Source organism: Atractosteus spatula, chromosome 14 (genome assembly GCF_055471065.1).
Source record: "Atractosteus spatula isolate fAtrSpa1 chromosome 14, fAtrSpa1.hap1, whole genome shotgun sequence".
Classification (NCBI taxonomy): domain Eukaryota; kingdom Metazoa; phylum Chordata; class Actinopteri; order Semionotiformes; family Lepisosteidae; genus Atractosteus; species Atractosteus spatula.
Window position 1 is genome coordinate 28918023 of NC_142719.1, and position 18578 is coordinate 28936600.

Consider the following 18578-nt stretch of genomic DNA (forward strand, 5'->3'; position numbering starts at 1 on the left):
TTGTTACCTCTGTTGTCACTGTATGTTCAGGTACAACTTCTAACACATATCTATCCCACACACTCAATTTGAAATCCATTAGGAGAGGCTGCAGAGTGCTTATCAGTTACATTTCTCCCTGCACTCCTCTCTGGGTGCCTGTGCTCCAATTTGCTTGAGGGTATTTTTTCACATTGTTGTCGAGTGTAATTTTAAATGAAAGACACTCAACACATAAAATTGAAACATGTTTTTGTATGACTTTAGAAACAAAAAGGAGGTTAAGCAATAAAAACCATTGTCAGTAGATTGACAAGCTATAATCGGGTGAGCAGCACTCCATCCCTTTCAGAGTTTTTACTATATGTATAGAAAAAAAAGGAGACTGAAATTGTGGGTGGAAGTTGATTTATGTCATAAATTATCAGACTGGAGTTTATTACTCACTTTGTCTATGAGAGAAGTCCTCAGCACAATGACCATTTATTTCAGTACCTTGACTGTACAATCAATCAGTTTTTGTAGCATCCTATTGCAGCAGTTCTGGAAAATCAGTTCCACTTTATGGACAGCTGTATTGGGTTGTGCTGGCATTTAAGAAACCTTAAGAAAAAGGACTTCAGATTACTAATTTGCTTGTGTTTTTAAAGGAGTACTGTTATGTCCTCTAGTTTTGTGTGGCAGAATGGTATAGCAGAAATATTGTTGTTGTGCAGTAATTGAATTAATCCATTTCCCATATGCTGAATGTCCTTAAATCAATTTTAAAGATACTAAAGTTCTAGGTCTTCTCTTGCAATTTACTGTAACTGTTAGAAAAAGGTTGAGTTAAGGATACAAGGAAAAGAATAACACGATTCTTCATGCTAAGTACTGAGAAAAGCAGCGTTTTTTCATCTTTATTTTATAGTGTGAACTCTCAAGACTCATTAAATCCAAACTTTAGTAGTTTGGTTAAATTCTAATAAAGTTACAACAAGCTGATGAATATAATAGGACAACATACCTAATTATTTGGCATTAACTGGCATTAACATTAACCAAGCTATGGAAAATAACCTACCTCACAAAGAATGAACCAGGGAGGCAGCTGCAAAGGTTAAGGGAGGAGAGCTGGAAAGATCCATGCAGCGTTGTGGACAGGCAGTGAACATTTATACATACAACAGGAGAACAAGATTACAATTTGACCTCCGGAACTCAGTCCCCACTCCCCTGACCAAGGATCCATGCCTATTTTGCTGACTTATCCTTGGTTAAGCATTATCCTTGCTGGAGTCTTTTCCACTCAAACTTGTCTGGTAACTAGGTGAGAGCCGTAACTACAACAGTCCTCATTGCAAATGCTTCTGTTCCGAGTTAAGCATGTGAAGCTGTGAGATTTTGTTATATTGGAAGCTTTTATTGCCCCTTTAACTATAAGTCATTATTATGGGACTGGCTGAATTATTGATGCATCTTGTTAAATCCTCTCATTGGAAGGTGTTTTATAGTTTTTCCTCCTGGCTGATTTTCTTCATATAACTTCCATGGAAATGCAGAAAAAGATCCAGAAGGCAAATTATAATAAGGCATGCTTACTAGTGTGTTGTTTTTATTTATGTGGATGAGGAGTGGGTTACGTTTTACATTGACTGTAAAATTTATTGTGCTTGGTTTTCTTTTTAATATGTTGCAGTGACTCTACAATGAAAAGAGTGAACAATTTGTTCAATTAAGTTTTTTCAGCAGTAGAAAGCTAGTGAAAAGTAGAGATCTCTACCAGTTGCAATGTAGCAGATAAGCATTAGCTCCTGCTTGTGTGAATTAAAGGTTATTGGCATTTTTTCTGTTGTAACAATAAAGGCCTTCAAGAACTTGCTCTTGCCCAGGCAAGATTATACTTGTCGCCTGAAATATGTTACTGATGAACTTCCATAAATTGACAAGCCAGTTTTATTCACATGGAATCCTTCCAATAACTGAATGGCACTTTGGTTGACATAAATAAAACATATGGAACCAACACTGAATAAAATGTTGTTTTTCATATGCTCCTATGTGTGTTATATTTTAAAGATATTGAGTTCTGTTGTCTGTTGTGTGTGGCATATATATAAAGTGTTTTTTGTTAAATAAATTATTGCAAAAGCATTATTTTTATTTAATTTAGAAATAACTGGAAATCATGAAAGATTTTTTTTTATAAAATCATAAAACTGACACATAAGTGTATTCTGTGGCTCTGCTGTCTCACAGAAACATAGAAAATGGTTTTAGTGATGCTGTTGGGCTTTCATTAGACTGTCTGCCTAGATCAATTTTAACAGCTCAGCCTGAAGCTCCTGTATGAAACCCAGACACATTCCTAAATAATTCAGTCTTTCTTTGTTCTTTAAATATTGCACACACTGAAATAAAAATGTGTTCCTCAGCACGTTAGAAAGGATTAGTGCCAGTCCAGCAAGGCAACACTCATAACTGGTCTTGTGAAAGTAGGCCATACTTAAATTACTTCCAACTGACTAATGTTCCTGAAGGGATTCAACAAGCCCCATGCTAAAAAAAAGACAGATCTCCTTAGTAGAACTGATAAACCTGTAGCCTTTCAATCCCCAGTTGGTAATAGCCAAAAGTCTTTTGCTCCGACTGCTACATATGCCATTTGCTTAGGAAGTGGAACACTACTCTTGTGCCAAAGAAAAGGCGAAGGAGCAGCGGATGGCCAAGTCGCGAGGAGATACTTAAAGGTATGAACTGTAATTCAGACAAGTGTCTGTGCACCCGGTGTGCAAATGTGAATTATACGACAAAGAACACTTACTGTAAACAACAAAAGAAAAATCATCCTGGAGTTGCTTAATTGCATAAAATTGTTTGGTTTGTAACACTTGGATACCAAAAAAGAGGCATCCCCACTTAAAATACTTCATATTATACAGAAAAGGTATTGTCTAGCTAACTCTTACACATCACTCTCAAATCTGTGTAAGTTACAGTGTCAGCTGAAAAAGGTGAAGTCAGTAGAATGTGTTTCAAACCAATTAAAATTCACTTGCTGTTGTCTGCTTCTGTGCCCGGATTTCATATCAGAATGATATTTAGTCAATTTATTCAGCAGCACATTCGATGGCAGGTTATATTTGCAAAGAAATACATTTGGGGATTTGCTTACTCGACTGTGCTAATGCTAGAGCTCTCTTAACAGGATGGGGGGAAAGGGAGAATGCATATCTCTTCCAGGACAAAACAAATGCAAAGTACAGTACATACTGCATATTGTGCATCTGCTGGTGTAGTCTAAACTCCCATGATCCACATTAAATGGAGTTTGTAACAAACGTTAAGGGGGTGTAGCTGTTGGCAACCAAATTACACTATATCTTTACTGGTCTTATTTGTAATAATTCATGGCGCTGATTCCCGAAATGCTATACAAAAAGTCACAGTAAGCCCCTCTCTTCCTCACATTAATTTTGTTTGATTTCCTCCTCCACTGCTCATCTCCACTTAAGCAGCTGCCCCTGGTTAATTTCCGCCTCTGGGGGGTACGATTTCCTTGTCCTATGGCCAGGTGATGGGCACTCAGCCAAGCCCGTTAGCCAGAATTCTTTATGCCTAGCTTTTTCAATAAACATTCGTAACACATTTTTCTGATTGCATGTGGTTATGCCGCTTGGACTATGTGATCTGACCGCAGCAATGGTATGAGTTTAGTCTCCCCTAAGACCACATCCCCTTTCTAAAACGGTCATACAGTTTTCCCCATTTTAATCACTTGGCCTGACCTTCATAGGGGAGAAACAGGAATTTGCATACGTGTCTGACTCCATCTCACCATTCAGATGCTTAAAATGCATAGAAAGTGAAACATATGAACCTGGAAGTGGATTTTGATTCTCAGGTGATGATTATGAGCAAATGTTTTTACCAGACATGGAAGGCCAAGTAGCTGAAGGATTCGGGATATAGAGCAAACTGAGGAACTGAAGGATTTGAGATATGGAGCAAACCAAGTGTGGCACAGTGTCAGAGCATCACCATAGCACCCTGGGAGAATGACTGAGGCCTGCCCTCTCAAGATGGGTGTATGTAATACTGCAGACTAAATGTTTTATTCCAGACACGTGCTACGCTGCACTAGAACAAAATCAGCCCTGGAGAAGAGATTCTCTGAAGCTGAAATATCGGTACTGGAGTCTCAGATCTTGCAATGCATTATGTAAGCTGACATGCAGAGAAGACAGTGTCATAAGGAAGAGAAAGGGCAGCAGCAGAATTATTGCACTAGCCATTTGCAGACATGCATCAGTGTGAGCAGTGCTCGCTGCAGTAAGGGTGTCACCACATATCACTGAAGAAACTCATAAAATAAATCTCATGACAAAAGGGAAAATTCTTGGACCAAAATAACCACATTAAACAATTCATTCTTATTTAAAATGCAGGAGACAAAGATCTTCCTTTTTTTGTAGAGGGTTTAAAGGTATTAGCCATGTACTTACTTTCACTGTACTTGTGTTTGTTTTACTGTACTGTCTGTACACCTGTAATTCACAGTGCAAGCTGATGTGATGATTACATTTTTTTTTTAGTCTTAATAAACTCTCATGCTCACCAGGTTCAAGAATAACTTGCCCTGGCAAAAAAGCAATTGAGTCAATTAACAGTGCCTATAGGACCATGCCTTGCTAATTTTGAATTAAAATGTCAGGTTCCTGAAAAGATACTGGACTTGGAGGGAAAAAAATGTTTTTTTTCTTATAACTAGGAAAATAATGGAATAACTAACAATGACTCTTAGCACAGAGACAAAAGCCCATACATTCTCATTACCTCTCAGCTGTCTGGAGAAGGCAATAGTTTTCCTATTAAAAATAATCATTTTTGCATGTTTTATTCTGATAATTAATTTAAGAGCATTTCCACTATGAAGGAAACAGAAAATGACCCTGACACATTATAGAGATATAATTCTCCTTCACCTAAGGGCTTTTGTCATATTTGCTCATTTTCAAATTGCAAACCCATATGCACACTGCCTGACACAGCATGTCAAATTTGTTGAGTCGTGCCTTCACTGACATAATGTTGCTGCCTCTGATTAGACTAAAGCATAATAATATATGAGCTCTTTTTTGAGCATGATTAATCACATGAAATAGATACAATCAAACTTGTGAAATGGAACAGAATATAATGCAAGACAGATCAGTAGAGTTTTAATTAAGAAACATACATTGTTCATTCTGTGAAAAGGGCAATGTCAGCATGCTTCAAACTGATTTGTTCATGTTTGTGTAAAAAACATTTGACTTCTGGATAGTGTTTCGTCTATAAAAACAGGAACCATATTATTCAATAAAAACAGGAAATTATGATGTTATTGCAGTGAATAGAATCACACATTTTTTTGCCTTTCTTTGTGTGAAAATGTCAGTAAACCTTTTAAACCCATATTAAAACAAGCTTAGAAAACAAAAGTCAGACACAACTTGCTTTATTTTAGTTTTGTCCAAAAACTAATCGAAGCACACTCAAAAATACTCTAGGTTTTGCTAACTATTGACAAAATACACCACAAAGATGTAAAAAGTATGTTGTTTTTACAACTGATGAAAAAAAGACATTCTGAAGGCTTTTCATTATATTTCTTTTTAAAAAAAACAACAACAAAGAGTTTGGCTGCAATGGAGACTAATGAAAAAGTGTATCTACACATCACATATACAGTGCTTTGGCAAAGCCTGGGGAACAAGATGTCCACTGAAATCCATATTGCCATCTTATTTTTTTAGATTTTTCAAGTATCCATATGAACTTCAGCAGGTCTCAAAATGGCAACATAAAAAATTACTTATTTTGTGAATGGATCTGGCAGCTCTAGTCACACAAATTCCTCCAGAAATAGATAATATTTTAAGATAAACTTCAACGGTAGCTTTATGGAATGTATACAAGTTGGCTTTAAATCAGTTGAAAATGAGAATTTCATCCTTTCATTATTGTATAAAGTACAAGAAATCAAGTGCTTCTTTTTTCAACTGATCATTACCTGACTTACTATACCAAGGTATATTTCAGAGTGTAGTAATTTTATGTAGTGTATAACATCTTAATTTTCTTGCATATTTGTAAAAAATGATAGTAAATGATTCTGAACCAGTCTTGCTTTTAAATTACAGACAGCTTTTCAGCAGGACATTTATGCACAGCGAATTGACACAAACTGCACCAATATAATGAGCATTTTTTTCCTGAATCCAAATATCTTTTTTTATCATTAGTGCATTCCTTTAAAGCATGTACAGTAAAACCGTCAAATCATGAGTAAGTCAGCACTTGCAGACTCAGTCTAAATTGTATCCAAAAAATGGTTTTAGAACATGAATTTCACCTACATTGATCATGCCTTTGTACAAATGCTTTTGATCATCTCAAATACAAAACAGCAATAACAAGGAAACTGAAAACATGTGTCAGACGATCTACGAGATCATCTCACTTCTTTTTGCCGCTAGAGCGCTGTGGATATGAAATAAGAAGCGGGATTTTTTTAAAAAGAGTATCTTTCGGGTTGACTCAGTGGCCCTCGGTGTTGGGAGGCTTGGCATCATGGTCCACAGTTCCTGCGGGGAGCCAAGGCGAGACGGAGCGAGAGGTGGTCTGCTTGGCCATGCTGTAGTGGCTGATGACAGTGTAGAAACGCCCCCGTGAGCTGGAGTCCTGGGCTGAGTAATACGCTTCGAAGGAGGCAGGCATACAGCGCTTGTGCTGAGAGGCAAAAATTAAGAAAAATAATACTGTGGTGCAGGAGTTTCTAACAGAAGTTTGGAAGGAAGGTTAGATCCTAATCTTACACATATCAACTAGGTCTATAAGTCTAACACTCGGGTCTTCTCTTCACATATCTTTCTTGCATCCTGCCCTCTCCCCATCTACACTCTTGCAGCAGCTCCCTGGCTCATTCCTCACAATAGTGATGGGAGTTTGGGGCAACATGTCCTCAAAGCCCGGCTGCCAACCACTCAGCTAGGGGAGTCTCTATACATATTTCATCTCTCTATCACATTCATTACTGTTTTAGGGGGATTCTGGTTTACAGGAGTTCAGTCATAATACCCCTGGTGGTAGTAATTTTGGTGGTACCAAATTACCACCATTTTGATGGTAGTAATGAATGTGTTTGGATCTAACCAATTCATTGTTTGTGTAACCAGCATACTACAATTAGTATGATTTTTATACAGAAACAGAAGTATGGGGGGTATCATTCAAAGTAAAACCTTGTTTCCTACAAGTCTTTCCTTTGATGACACCTCATTTTGTGATTTGTTGCCACCATTTAACAATCTAAATGTTTCTAACTATCCATTTTGACATTGTATGCTCTACCAAGATTTTAGGTTTTCTTCCAACAATAGTCTTTAACTTGAACTGTGTTGGTACCCTTCTGCGGCCCAGCTTTGGAAAACATGGCTGCTCACCTACCTTGTACACAAATCCATCTGGGCAGCTGTGGTCATAGGTGAAGGCCTTGTATACCACCAAGAACACTATACAGGCAAGGAATGCAAGGGCCAAGAAAATAAGAATAGTGACCTGTGAATGAAAGAGAGAAACAGTCATTCAGCAATCATAAACCCGAGGGGAAACTGAGTTCCAAGTTTTAGAACTTGTATTTTCTACTAATATCTTAACTGCTTCATTGTCCTTTTACAGTTACCTTGTTCTTGCAGAGCAGCTCCTATACCAGGTTGTCTTTTTATTTTAACAAGCAAGTACACGATGGCAAAGCTGTCTTCTCTGCTCTCTCCATTTGAGCTCAGTTCTTTCACACAGAGAAAAACACTGGATTTGACAAACATATTTATAAATAATTCCCAGTGTTTTAAAATGCAGAGCAGGATGGAAACAGTAATTTTTCTAGTACAGTCTATTAAAACAAACAATTATACTGTATACCATTTCTGTGTCCCAGCCCTTGTTTAAATATGAAATGCTTTGACTTTCAAAGGGTCTCTTTATTTGGATTTCACTGTACTAATTACAATTTTCTAGGTATTTTCTCCAGAAGGACACTGCATTAAATATTTTGAACAGGATTAATATCCATTTCTCTCATTGTGTTTTGGGCTACACAGTGACTAAATATTACAGGTGGAAACGATTCCTTCCAGCTGCTCCTTGGTAAAGTGCCTCCCTGGGGAACAGAGCTGAAAGATTTTTAAATTGCACTAGAGAGTTACTGTAAGCATGGCAACACCACTGTGGCCTCTTTCCTAATGTGTTGAGACAAGAAAGGCAATTGCGATACAAGCAATCATTTATTTGGTGATCACTCTAAAGTGTTTAATCTATATAAGCCAGGGGAGCCAAATCTATTTCTTGAAGACCAGAAAGTCATCACGTGCCCTCAGAACGAGCTGCATGCAATTACTATAAGAATAAGAACTATGCCCTTCCTATTCACAATGTCAGAAGTGAATATAATCCAATACAAAACTCTTGTTTGAATGTTGTACTTAAAGTAAGTGAACATGTCAGCATTTTTAGGTATTAACTGGCAGAGCCAGACTCATTTGCTGTCTTATCCTGTTTCACAGCAGCTGGCATGACACGGCCGCTGGGGTGTTGCTTTTTAGCTTTCCTATCTTGTGTGAGCTGAGCGAGGGTTGATTTCGGACAGCTCAGTGCAAAGCGGACCTTGACACAGGCTGTATAAATGGGATATCAGGTGACGCCCTTTCGTTTCTCATTCCCACTGTTCCTTGTGCATGATCTTTAGCTAAAATGTAAATCTAAATTCGAGGCACAGTGCCACACTACACCCAGATTATACTCTTCTCACTGAGGGATGATTTTCTGAGGAACATTATTTCTGCTTTGAGATTTTTAGAATTAAAATAAAATAAAAAAGAGAACAAAGAAAAAGAACAGTTGTTGCATCACACAAAAACCAAACAGTTAAATGTTTTTCAGGATAAAATGAATACTTCGCCCTATTTTTACTCTCTATCAATCGATAAAGCTCTTTCATTGCCAAGACCTCCAAGGGCAAGACATAGGCTAGTAATTGCTTTAAAAGCCCATAGAGAAGCTTCTCAAAGGCAAATACATGTTATTTTAACACCATTAGAAATCTTGCTCCAGTCTCTTGCAACATTTTTTTTACATCATTAATGTGTTTTTTTTTTCTGTTTAGGCCACAGAAGAAATTATCTGGGAACAGGTCCCGGTGACCTTGAGAGGATAATACAGCTTCTTCTTCTTGTTTTTTTTCTTTTCCTGTTGTAAAATCAGACAGTAGCTACTGTTTCTTCTTTTTAAAATGACTGAAGATTTAACATATGAGGACCAAGGCTCAGAAGTGTTTTTTTTCTCTCATCTTTTTGATTATAACAAAAAAAACTCTTAGCTTGCCTTTCTTTATATGCGAATGAAACAAAAACTTCTGGAGGTACAGATGGTCTTTCATGATGTCTAAAGCACAAGGGCATCTTAAAGGCTTTAGAAATTATGTTTTGCGTTTATCTCTGAGAACATGTCTCCGTTTTTGGCTGCCACTGCATTTTAGGACACAAAAGTGCAGTTTTTGAACAGGAACTCAAAGAATTCTACATATTTTCTGGAACCACAAATACAACAGCATATGAAGTACTTATTTTATTAACAGTGTAGATCTTGGCCTAAGACAACAAGTTCAGCAGAATAAGTTTTCCAAAGAAATCCTCTTTAATGATACTAATGTATTTAAATTTTGTAACACCTACCTGACCCCCTTTAGGAAATATAGCAGTTTCAACTGCAACAAGACATTCTGCTAATCCAAAACTGAAGCATAAAAAATAAAAAGAAGAATAGAAATCCCCTCTTTTTACATTAAGTAAAACTCTTAATATTAATTTAGAGCTTGAAGATATGAACTGCCACATTAGTAACAATCTTCCCCAGAGGATTGCACAGAGTTTTCTTCAGAATAATTTCAAAGATCAAAGGACAGATTACTAATCTTTCCTCCAAGACCAGATTTTAGTTCAATTTTTTTTAGAAAATTAATACCTACATACAGTACTCTTCAGCACTGAATAAAATGTTAATTTAAAAGAACTGCATACTCTGATTGAGATTTAAAGCTCTTTATCTGCGGATTTTGAGCTTCATAGCACGTTTTTCTCACAAAAGTTGGTTGCAGAATTGTCTTTTTTCTGTATAACCTATAACCCAGCTTTTACCAGCCACTCTTTAAGCAGACTCTTTGCTACATATTCTGATAAGGCTCTCTAAAACTGGAATTATTTGGAAATAGCACAGTGAAGCCAGAATATTTAAATATGAAATAACTGACTGAGAAGAGCAAAGAGAGTTATAAGAGTAAAAGCCTCGTACAGTAGAAGTAATAGAGAAATCCAGTTTTAAATCCTAAATATAAGGACCTGGGCATGGTATGGGGCACAGGCACAGGCTGGAGTATGGGGCACAGGCAGAACCGCTGAAAAAGCAGAAACTAAAGCAAAGATCCCTGACGTCCGGTATTTGCTGAGACTGAATGAATGAGGAATGATTCCAGGTGGGGGTGAAAGCTGGGTGTAAGGACTGGTTGGAATGTTATTGGATGGGAGGTGAGACTCATCGTGACCAAACCGCTCTGTAAGTTGGTAGTGACCACCAGGGGTGGTGCAGGCTGCGAACGAGTCCACAAGTCAAAACGCAGCACAGACTGATGCTGTGTGCTCGTGTCTATGGAAAGAGTGAACCTCTGCAGCTGGTTTGTTTTGTTCAGGGACAACAGGAATGAAGTATTGAGGAAGAGAGAGCAACAAAGCACCAGAGGCAGACTGGGGCCAACAGTGCTGTGGGTTGGACACCCAATGGTGAGATGGAGCTGAAAGAGGGGAGAGCAGAACAGGGAATTCAGGAAGGGGGTGAGAGGAGGAAGGAGTGGCCACAGTTTTTCTGGAGCTGGCATCATGGAGGCTGTGGAGAGCCTGTTGTTGGAAAAAAGTGACTCCAAACCCTGCTTGGAGAAGGAGAACAGTGGTCGAAGCACAGAGACCAGTTTGGCTGGAAGCTGACGAGCATGAGGAGAAAATGGGGTGGGAGTGTGGGGGATACACAAGACTGGCATACAATGAAAGGTCTGGCCTCTCCCTGGCAAGAGCTAGCACAGAGAAGGAAGTGCAAGGGGGTGCTCAGCAGGCAAGATTTGTATGCATAGGAAACTTGATGCAGACAAGAACAGACATTTGACATTCTCCTGAAATTCTGTTTAAAAACACCTGGAAATGGAAGTATATACTGTATATGAGTATTTTGCAAGAAATAGCCAGTATGGCAATAGTTTTCTAACCGTTTCGTTCAATTCAGGGTCGCAAGGGAGCTGGAGCCCATCCTGGCAAGCAATAGGACAGACAGATAGACACATGCACATGCTCACACCTAGGGACAGTTTTCCCAAAAGCCAGTTTGCCTTCGGACTGTGGGAGGAAACCGGAGCACCCGGAGGAATCCTGTGTGAACATGGGGAGAACACATAAAACCTACACACAAAGAGCACCTCAGGTCTGGAAATGATCCCAGGTCCTCATTGCTGCAAGACAGCAATGCTAACCACTGCGCCACTGTACTTCTTGAAGATTTTTTGTAAATTCGGTGAGTGAAGGTCAATTTAATTTTTTTAATTTAATCCTCCTATTTTTTGGGTTTTATTTTTCTTATTTTGTCATAAAAAGGACAAAAAACCTTAATGGTGACTGGTGAGGAAGGCCCAGCTTGGCTAATGTGCAGGGGAATTAGATTATCCCCATATTGCTGCTGTTGTTTTTCTCTTTCTCTCAAAGGTACAGGCTGAGGTGTTTACGAAGTGTACAGCCAAAAAGTAAGCCATTTGTCTTTTTAATGGAGATCAACACCTCTCACCAGGTAATGTGTGAAAGATGAGCTAACACCATAGTGAAAGATCCCTGCTGTAATTGCTCTGAAAGCTCCAGAGTGCAATATGTCTCATCTATATCACTCTAATGCACTTTAACAAGTGTGAATTGCACAGCCTCAAAGGTGTGCCGAAGGAGAAGTATTATAAGTAATATGAGTGAGGTTCCATTCTTCTATATGACAGCAAGTCAGTCCTCTCCTCAGCGCTGCACTTTATAAATTACATGCACTTTTAAATGCATAGGGAAAATATAACAAAATAGTGTCCAAATAATTTAACATTCTTTTCTACACCCATTCTTCTACACAGAATGTCAGCAAATTGCAGGATGTAGACACATGGTCAATTTTAGGCATCTGAAAATCGATGCACATGGAGAAAACCCTTATAGGCACAGGAATAACATACAAAACCCCTCACCGAAGGTTTGGAATTAACCCACGAGCTACAGTAGCCGGTGGCGTTGCTCACTGCCAGGCCGCCACACTGATTCAACCGTTCTTTGGTTCAAAACTGGAAAACGTTTTTTTTAAAGATTTAAAATATGTTTTGCAGTTAGGCAAAATTTAATTTGAATGAAATACCTTTGTCTTTTGTTAAGGGTGGTATTTTTCTTTTGATGTAAATACAATTTTGCATTATTAAGTACAATACTTTTATGTATATATTTCCATAGATTTATCTTTGATATCCATTCCATTTTCTAAGAGCTTCATCCAATCCATGGGTCGTGGAGGATCTCAACAAGCAAAGGCACAAGGCAGAGTACTGTACACACTGGACAGGAAGCCAGTCTATCGCAGGGCATTGTCTTTGATATGTACTGTATTACTAGAATGTTTTGCCATTGTTTTTATTTTGTTTCTATTTTGGTATTTGGAAACCAAGCAGCTGCCAAGCCTCTGCTTTGTGGCACTATATCAGAAAAGGAGCACAATTCATATTCATGATGTACAGCTAACAAGACTACAGCATATTTGTAATACCTTAAGCTGCCTCTGCAGGAAAGCACTGTCATTTATAATTCTACAAGCAAAATGGCTTAAAGAGGAGAATTCTGGTCTGAATCTGGAGTTTAGAGGGACGCAATACTGATTGGTAAGTTGTGTAGTATTAGAAATTCCAATACAGTGCAAGTCTGCTACAAATTGGGCAACATGCATTTGTGATTTATATTTATACAATGAGTGTTTGTAGACCTCAGTATTACATATTGAAGCCACTGTCCTGTTAGACAAAAGAACAGAAAAGTGGATCTTAATAATTTACTTTAAAACAAGGCAAACTGAAATGGTACAGTTCATAGAGTGTGCATACAGAGATCTATTACATATAGTTACAGACTTAACCACTGTAACTACTGAAAAAAAACATGCTTTTCAGTACAATAGACTGATTTCTTAAAATAGATCTCATGTCAGCTTTCACAAGCTGTAAAAGCGACATGCTTTTCATTGCAACTGTATCCGAACTGAGCACAGTCACTTTTCTTTATCAACTCACTTGCCACAAAAAGGCCGCTGAACATTAGATGTCATTTCAATATGCCACGCAATAGAAAATGGCACCCCTAAAGGTAAACTGGCTTTGTCTGTAAACACATCGGTTGCTCACAGACCAGAAACAAATACAAACACACACACAAAAAAGAGTCCAGGCTTTACATAATATTTACATTTCCAAGAGGAGCTGTAAAGCTTTTTGAGTTTCTCATGTCTTCCAAAAGTGAGAGCCAGTAAAAATATTTTAATAAAATGTCAACCATACCTTCTAATAGATGGTTGTGTAATTAATCATTTCAAATGGCAAGTTAAGCTACTTACTGTACCTTGTTAAACCTCCAACTTTGAGTATTGCTAGCACAAATGACTATTGCTGAATGTTATTTTTTTCCCTCATCATCTCTGCTGTGACAAAAGTGTGTTTATATCTATTGCAATTAATCTGCACACTTCATAGAACCAATTTTTCATTTGGGGCTGCCTGTAGCAAAGATCTGCTGCCTCAGACTCAACTGCTGAATTCTGAGCCACTTCAGATAAACAAATCTGGTACAATGCAGGGAGTGTCTGGTGTGGGGGGCGGAGCCCCGGATTAAGGGAGACGCGTTGCCGTGGAAACCACACCTGACGTGAATAAATGAATGAACTGCAGGTTTAGAAGTGGTTTAAAACTAGCCTGAATCCGGAGGGGGATTCAGCTGGACCTCGGTCTTGCGGTCGCTGTAGTGGTGAGAGAGAGGACAAATGCGGAGTCTCTGCTATGAGAGAGCCGGTTGAAGCATGACAGTAGCGGGTGTGAGACGCTACTAGTCGGGGCGATGTTGGAAGAGCGTGTCGCAGTGCATGAGTGAGCAAAGACTTGATTAGCCGCTGTAGAAACCCCGTGAAGGGGTGGAGAAGAACGACAGTTCCGGAGGGGATTGTGAGAAGAATAGCCTGCGAGGAAAGTGTGAGAACGTCAGTCTGGGAGGAGACTGACAGAAGAAATGGTGCTTTATGAGATCGTCGAAAGACTTAAAGGGACAGATTCGTACTAGGGTGTGAGAGCAGGGCTGTCGTGTCCGCTGTGTGTGAGTGTGAGTGTGAGTGTGAGTGTGAGTGTGAGTGTGAGTGGACCAGAATGGGTTGTGTGGTAGAGGGACCCTTCCCCTGGCAATACATGGTATTGGGGAAGTGAGTGGGGTCTATCTAAAGTAGCCACACCCTCTGGGAGATGCAGTGGTGGCTGGGCACACTGAGGTGTGCTAGCAGCTGTGAGTTTACAACCTAAAGGTGTGTGAGAGTGTGGCGCCAGAAAGGTTGTGTGTGTGTTAGAGAGGGACAGTGTGTTGGGTCTCGGCATGGTGTGTAGTGCAGAAGAGACTCGGTGATGTAGGTAGTGCATTTGTGTAACCCAACCTGGTGGCGTCGGAAGAGGACGTCAGGGCTGGAGGTGGACCTGGGAGTCTGAGGCACTGGTTGTGTGTGAAAGACTGGCCTGATGGAGTAGGAGCAGGAGGCTCTGTGTTGGTGTTTGAGCACAGGAGATTGTTCCTAGCAGTGAGGACAACAGGATGAACTTGAGAGTACTTGAGAGTAATGGAATATGGAGTTATGTATCCTGTTACCCCCGGTGAGTGGGTTAATGTGATCACCACTCTTGGAGGAGAGTGTGTGTAAGATAAAGAAAAGGAACCCAAAAGAGCTTATAAAGGGGTGTGACAGGGGAGAATGAGAGCCTGACCATGCCCAATGTGGCGTCAACTACCCCATGGCACCACACAATATACTGTACTTATATTTTATTGTCCTTTTTGCTGTAATGTTATTTTTGCAGTGGAAATAGGAAACTTTCTCTTGGAAGTTGAAGAATTTTAAAAATGAATTATTTCTGACTTCTTACATACTGTATTTTGAATATTATTCAGTTTTCCACTTTTTTTTTTTAGAATTCAAAATGTAAATGGTGCCAAGCTGCATCAAGTGATGATACACTAACATGCATAAGCATGGAAATTATTAAATTTATTTAGTTTAGAATGTTGGTGTCAATCATATTTAGAAAAGATTATATTTTAAGCTGAGAGCTAAAGAAAACTATTAATATTTCATTATCCTATCAAATCTTCTTTATTTTATTCATCATAAACACTGAACTAGGTCTACAACTTGGATTCTGAACATCATACTAAAGACTGATAAGCTTCAAAATGAGGTTTTGCACAAGGAGGTTCACACTGGATGTGTGATGTGTGGATGATTATGGAAATGTGAATAATTAGCTCTTGGCTATTTCAAAACTGAATTTAATTTTGCTTCTATTAAATAAAATCTAATGGAGCAGCCCTTCCTAGGGCTCATCAACATAATATACAGCTCCTTGTGAATGTATTCAGACCCTTCATACTGTGTCAGATCTACAAAATGAGGTGGAATGATTTCAGTGAAAACCAAGCAATATACAGTATATCTTCCAAGGAATAGTTTTCATGGGTATGGTGAGTTTTATTAAAAGCAACAAACTTGCACTAGTAAAGAAATTACCTGAGCATTCACATACTTCATAGTGACTTTCTTGTTCTTAATAACAGCATAACCCTGAGATGCATTCTTTGTATCAGAAACATACACTTTTGTATATTAAGGATGGATAAATTCAGTCCTGCAGGTTTTTCAGGTTCTTGTCAGTTACCTACTGAGACCTAAATAAAACAAATAATTTGTCCAATTTATGTCGTATAATTAGTCCAACGATGTAAGAGGTACAGAACACCAGCAAAAAACATGACAGAATCACAATGTGGTAAAGCAATTCCATTTAGAGCAATTAAAGACAGACAAAACTGCACCTGTCACTCCTACATCTTCAATAAACATTGACCCTAAGGTCACAATCATGTGATGGACATGGCTGTAAATCTCAAGGGTGGTGAGATTGTGGAACAAGCTGCCATTTTGTTGAAGTCCTTAGCTTGACTTCTTTCTAGAAAAGGATAAATACAATGTTTGGAACAACTAGCTAATAGCTAACTAGTTAATAACTAATAGCTAGATAAGTCCCCCTCACCATTTTTAATTGTTCTTATGATTTTAAGAATGTTGGGATGGTTCTTGTTGTTTGCATGTCACCTTGGTACAGAGCGAAAAATAAACAGCACCAGCCCTGAAAGTTGGTATCATTATTATTCTTTTGTTTTCCAGCACTGATAACAGATGTTTGGAAATCTGACTTTAGAAAGGTCTAGCCAATCTAAAATCACCTCTAGGCATTCTCCCTTGTATGGCAACACTAACCCACTAGGGATACACCCCCCTCAAAAAAAAAACTCGGATGAAAACCACCTTCCTTTGTTTTGCAAGCTTCTCCCTCCTGCAGACTGCATTACTCCCACAGCGTTCATCTTCAGATCGTTGGCAGATCTTGATTGTTTTTCCTTGTTGGGCAGAAGCCAGAGGCTTTTTTTCCCCTTACTTTCTAACAATTAAGCAAATCTCATGGCAGCGATAGGGAACATGGAGGGCAGCCGAGGAGCAAGGAATGCAGGCAACTTGTAGTGAACGCAAGTGTACAGTATGGAGGTTTAAAGCCAAGCATGGAGTTGTGTTTTGTTTCCCATAAACAGACAAAACACCTCCATTATAAATCTGAAAGCCGCCTGGACTTTGTTTACTTTTGTGTTTCAGACTAATTTCAACAGGTGCAGTTCTCAGGATGTGTAGTAAATTTACCATTTCTGCTGTGCTTTTGTCTAAGGGCCTGATTTTCCAGTGTTGGAGAGGCGCTTACTTATGATTACAGGATGCAAAGTTAAAAATTAAGTTCAAAATTCAGAATATCTGTCAAGACTCGCAGGTTTTTCTTTGTTAAATGAAACTTTTAGCATGTGTATAATTCAATACAGATGTTTGATTTGCTAAGGCATAAATGAGTAGGTGTTCTCGCATTGTTACCACCTTTTGAAAATTCAGTTGCTTTTTTATGGAGGCGTAAATTAAATTGAAAAAATAACATTTCAGCAGTTTTAGGTTGAAGGTGTCCAAAGTTATCACTTTTTATCTTTTTTTGTGTAATAATAATAATAATAATAATAATAATAATAATAATGTTGCTTTATTAGCCCTATACAATTTCTTGCATTAGGAATTCATCTTTTCACATACCCCAGTTTGCTCTCCATGAGACACAGACACACAGACAGGGAGAGAGAAGCTTGGGGTCAGAGTGCAGGGTCAGCCATTGTACAGTGCCCCTGGAGCAGTTGGGGTTAAGGGCCTTGCTCAGGGGCCCAACGGAGTAGGATTCCTCTGCTGGCTGCGGCAATCTTCCAGTTACAGGCACAGATCCTTAGCCACAGAGCCACCGCTCTGCCCAGGGGGTTTGGTACTAAATTTAAAGAAACAAAGAATGTTTTCAATATTTAAACTCCAAAATATTATAGTAATGACTGGTGTCCTGTCCAGGGTGCATCCCAGTTTACAGCTGTTGTCTGCCTGGATAGGCCCTGGCTTACCCATGACTCTGAATTGGAGAAAGTGTTTTTTTTTGTGTGGACATGTGTGTCAGATTACACCTACTTAGACAAGAAACTATTACAATACTCCATACATCTATTTTCAAACCACTTTATCCAATTCAGAGTCATGGGGAAGCCAGGGCCTATCCAGGCAGACAACAGCTGTAAAGTGGGATGCACCCTGGACAGGACACCAGTCATTAATATAATATTTTGGAGTTTAAATATTGAAAACATTCTTTGTTTCTCTAAATTTAGTACCAAACCCCCTGCTTGAACCCCAGGGTTTAAGGGCCTAAGGCCCTCAAAAAGAAATAAGGAACTTCAAAATAAAATTGTGATAATTTACTGCAGAAAAAGAATAGGTAGCAAGTATACTGTAGCAACGGGTCTCATAAAGCAGTATAGTAACCAGAACCTACCACTAGAGGCCGCCAAAGAGGCCATCAAAGACGTGTAGAAATAGTTTCACCCGCTGTGTTAAAGTCATTGATTGGACAATTGAGTAATGGTTTGGAATGGGTGGATGTTTTTACATGGGTTTGTGTATATACAGTAAGTGTGTGTGTGTGTGTGTCAAGTGAGTAGTGTTGGGAGATTGGTTATAGGTGGTGGTTGTCTGTGTAGTTGAGGAGGAGAGAGAAAAATTGTTTGGTTTGCTGTATTGTTCTGTACATCAAAAACATAAAG

General features: G+C 38.8%; 1 protein-coding gene across 1 annotated transcript in view; it reads right to left on the minus strand.

Annotated features, from left to right (window-relative positions):
• Positions 1-5441: 5441 nt before the first annotated feature.
• nsg2 (neuronal vesicle trafficking associated 2) overlaps positions 5442-18578 on the minus strand; it is a 31379-nt gene continuing 18242 nt past the window's right edge. The window contains exons 4-5 of the mRNA XM_088931831.1: positions 7450-7560; positions 5442-6732 (exon numbers count right to left, since the gene is read on the minus strand). Of these exons, the coding sequence (XP_088787957.1) occupies positions 6541-6732; positions 7450-7560 (303 nt within the window). The 3' untranslated portion in view covers positions 5442-6540. The remainder of the gene's footprint in view (positions 6733-7449; positions 7561-18578) is intronic.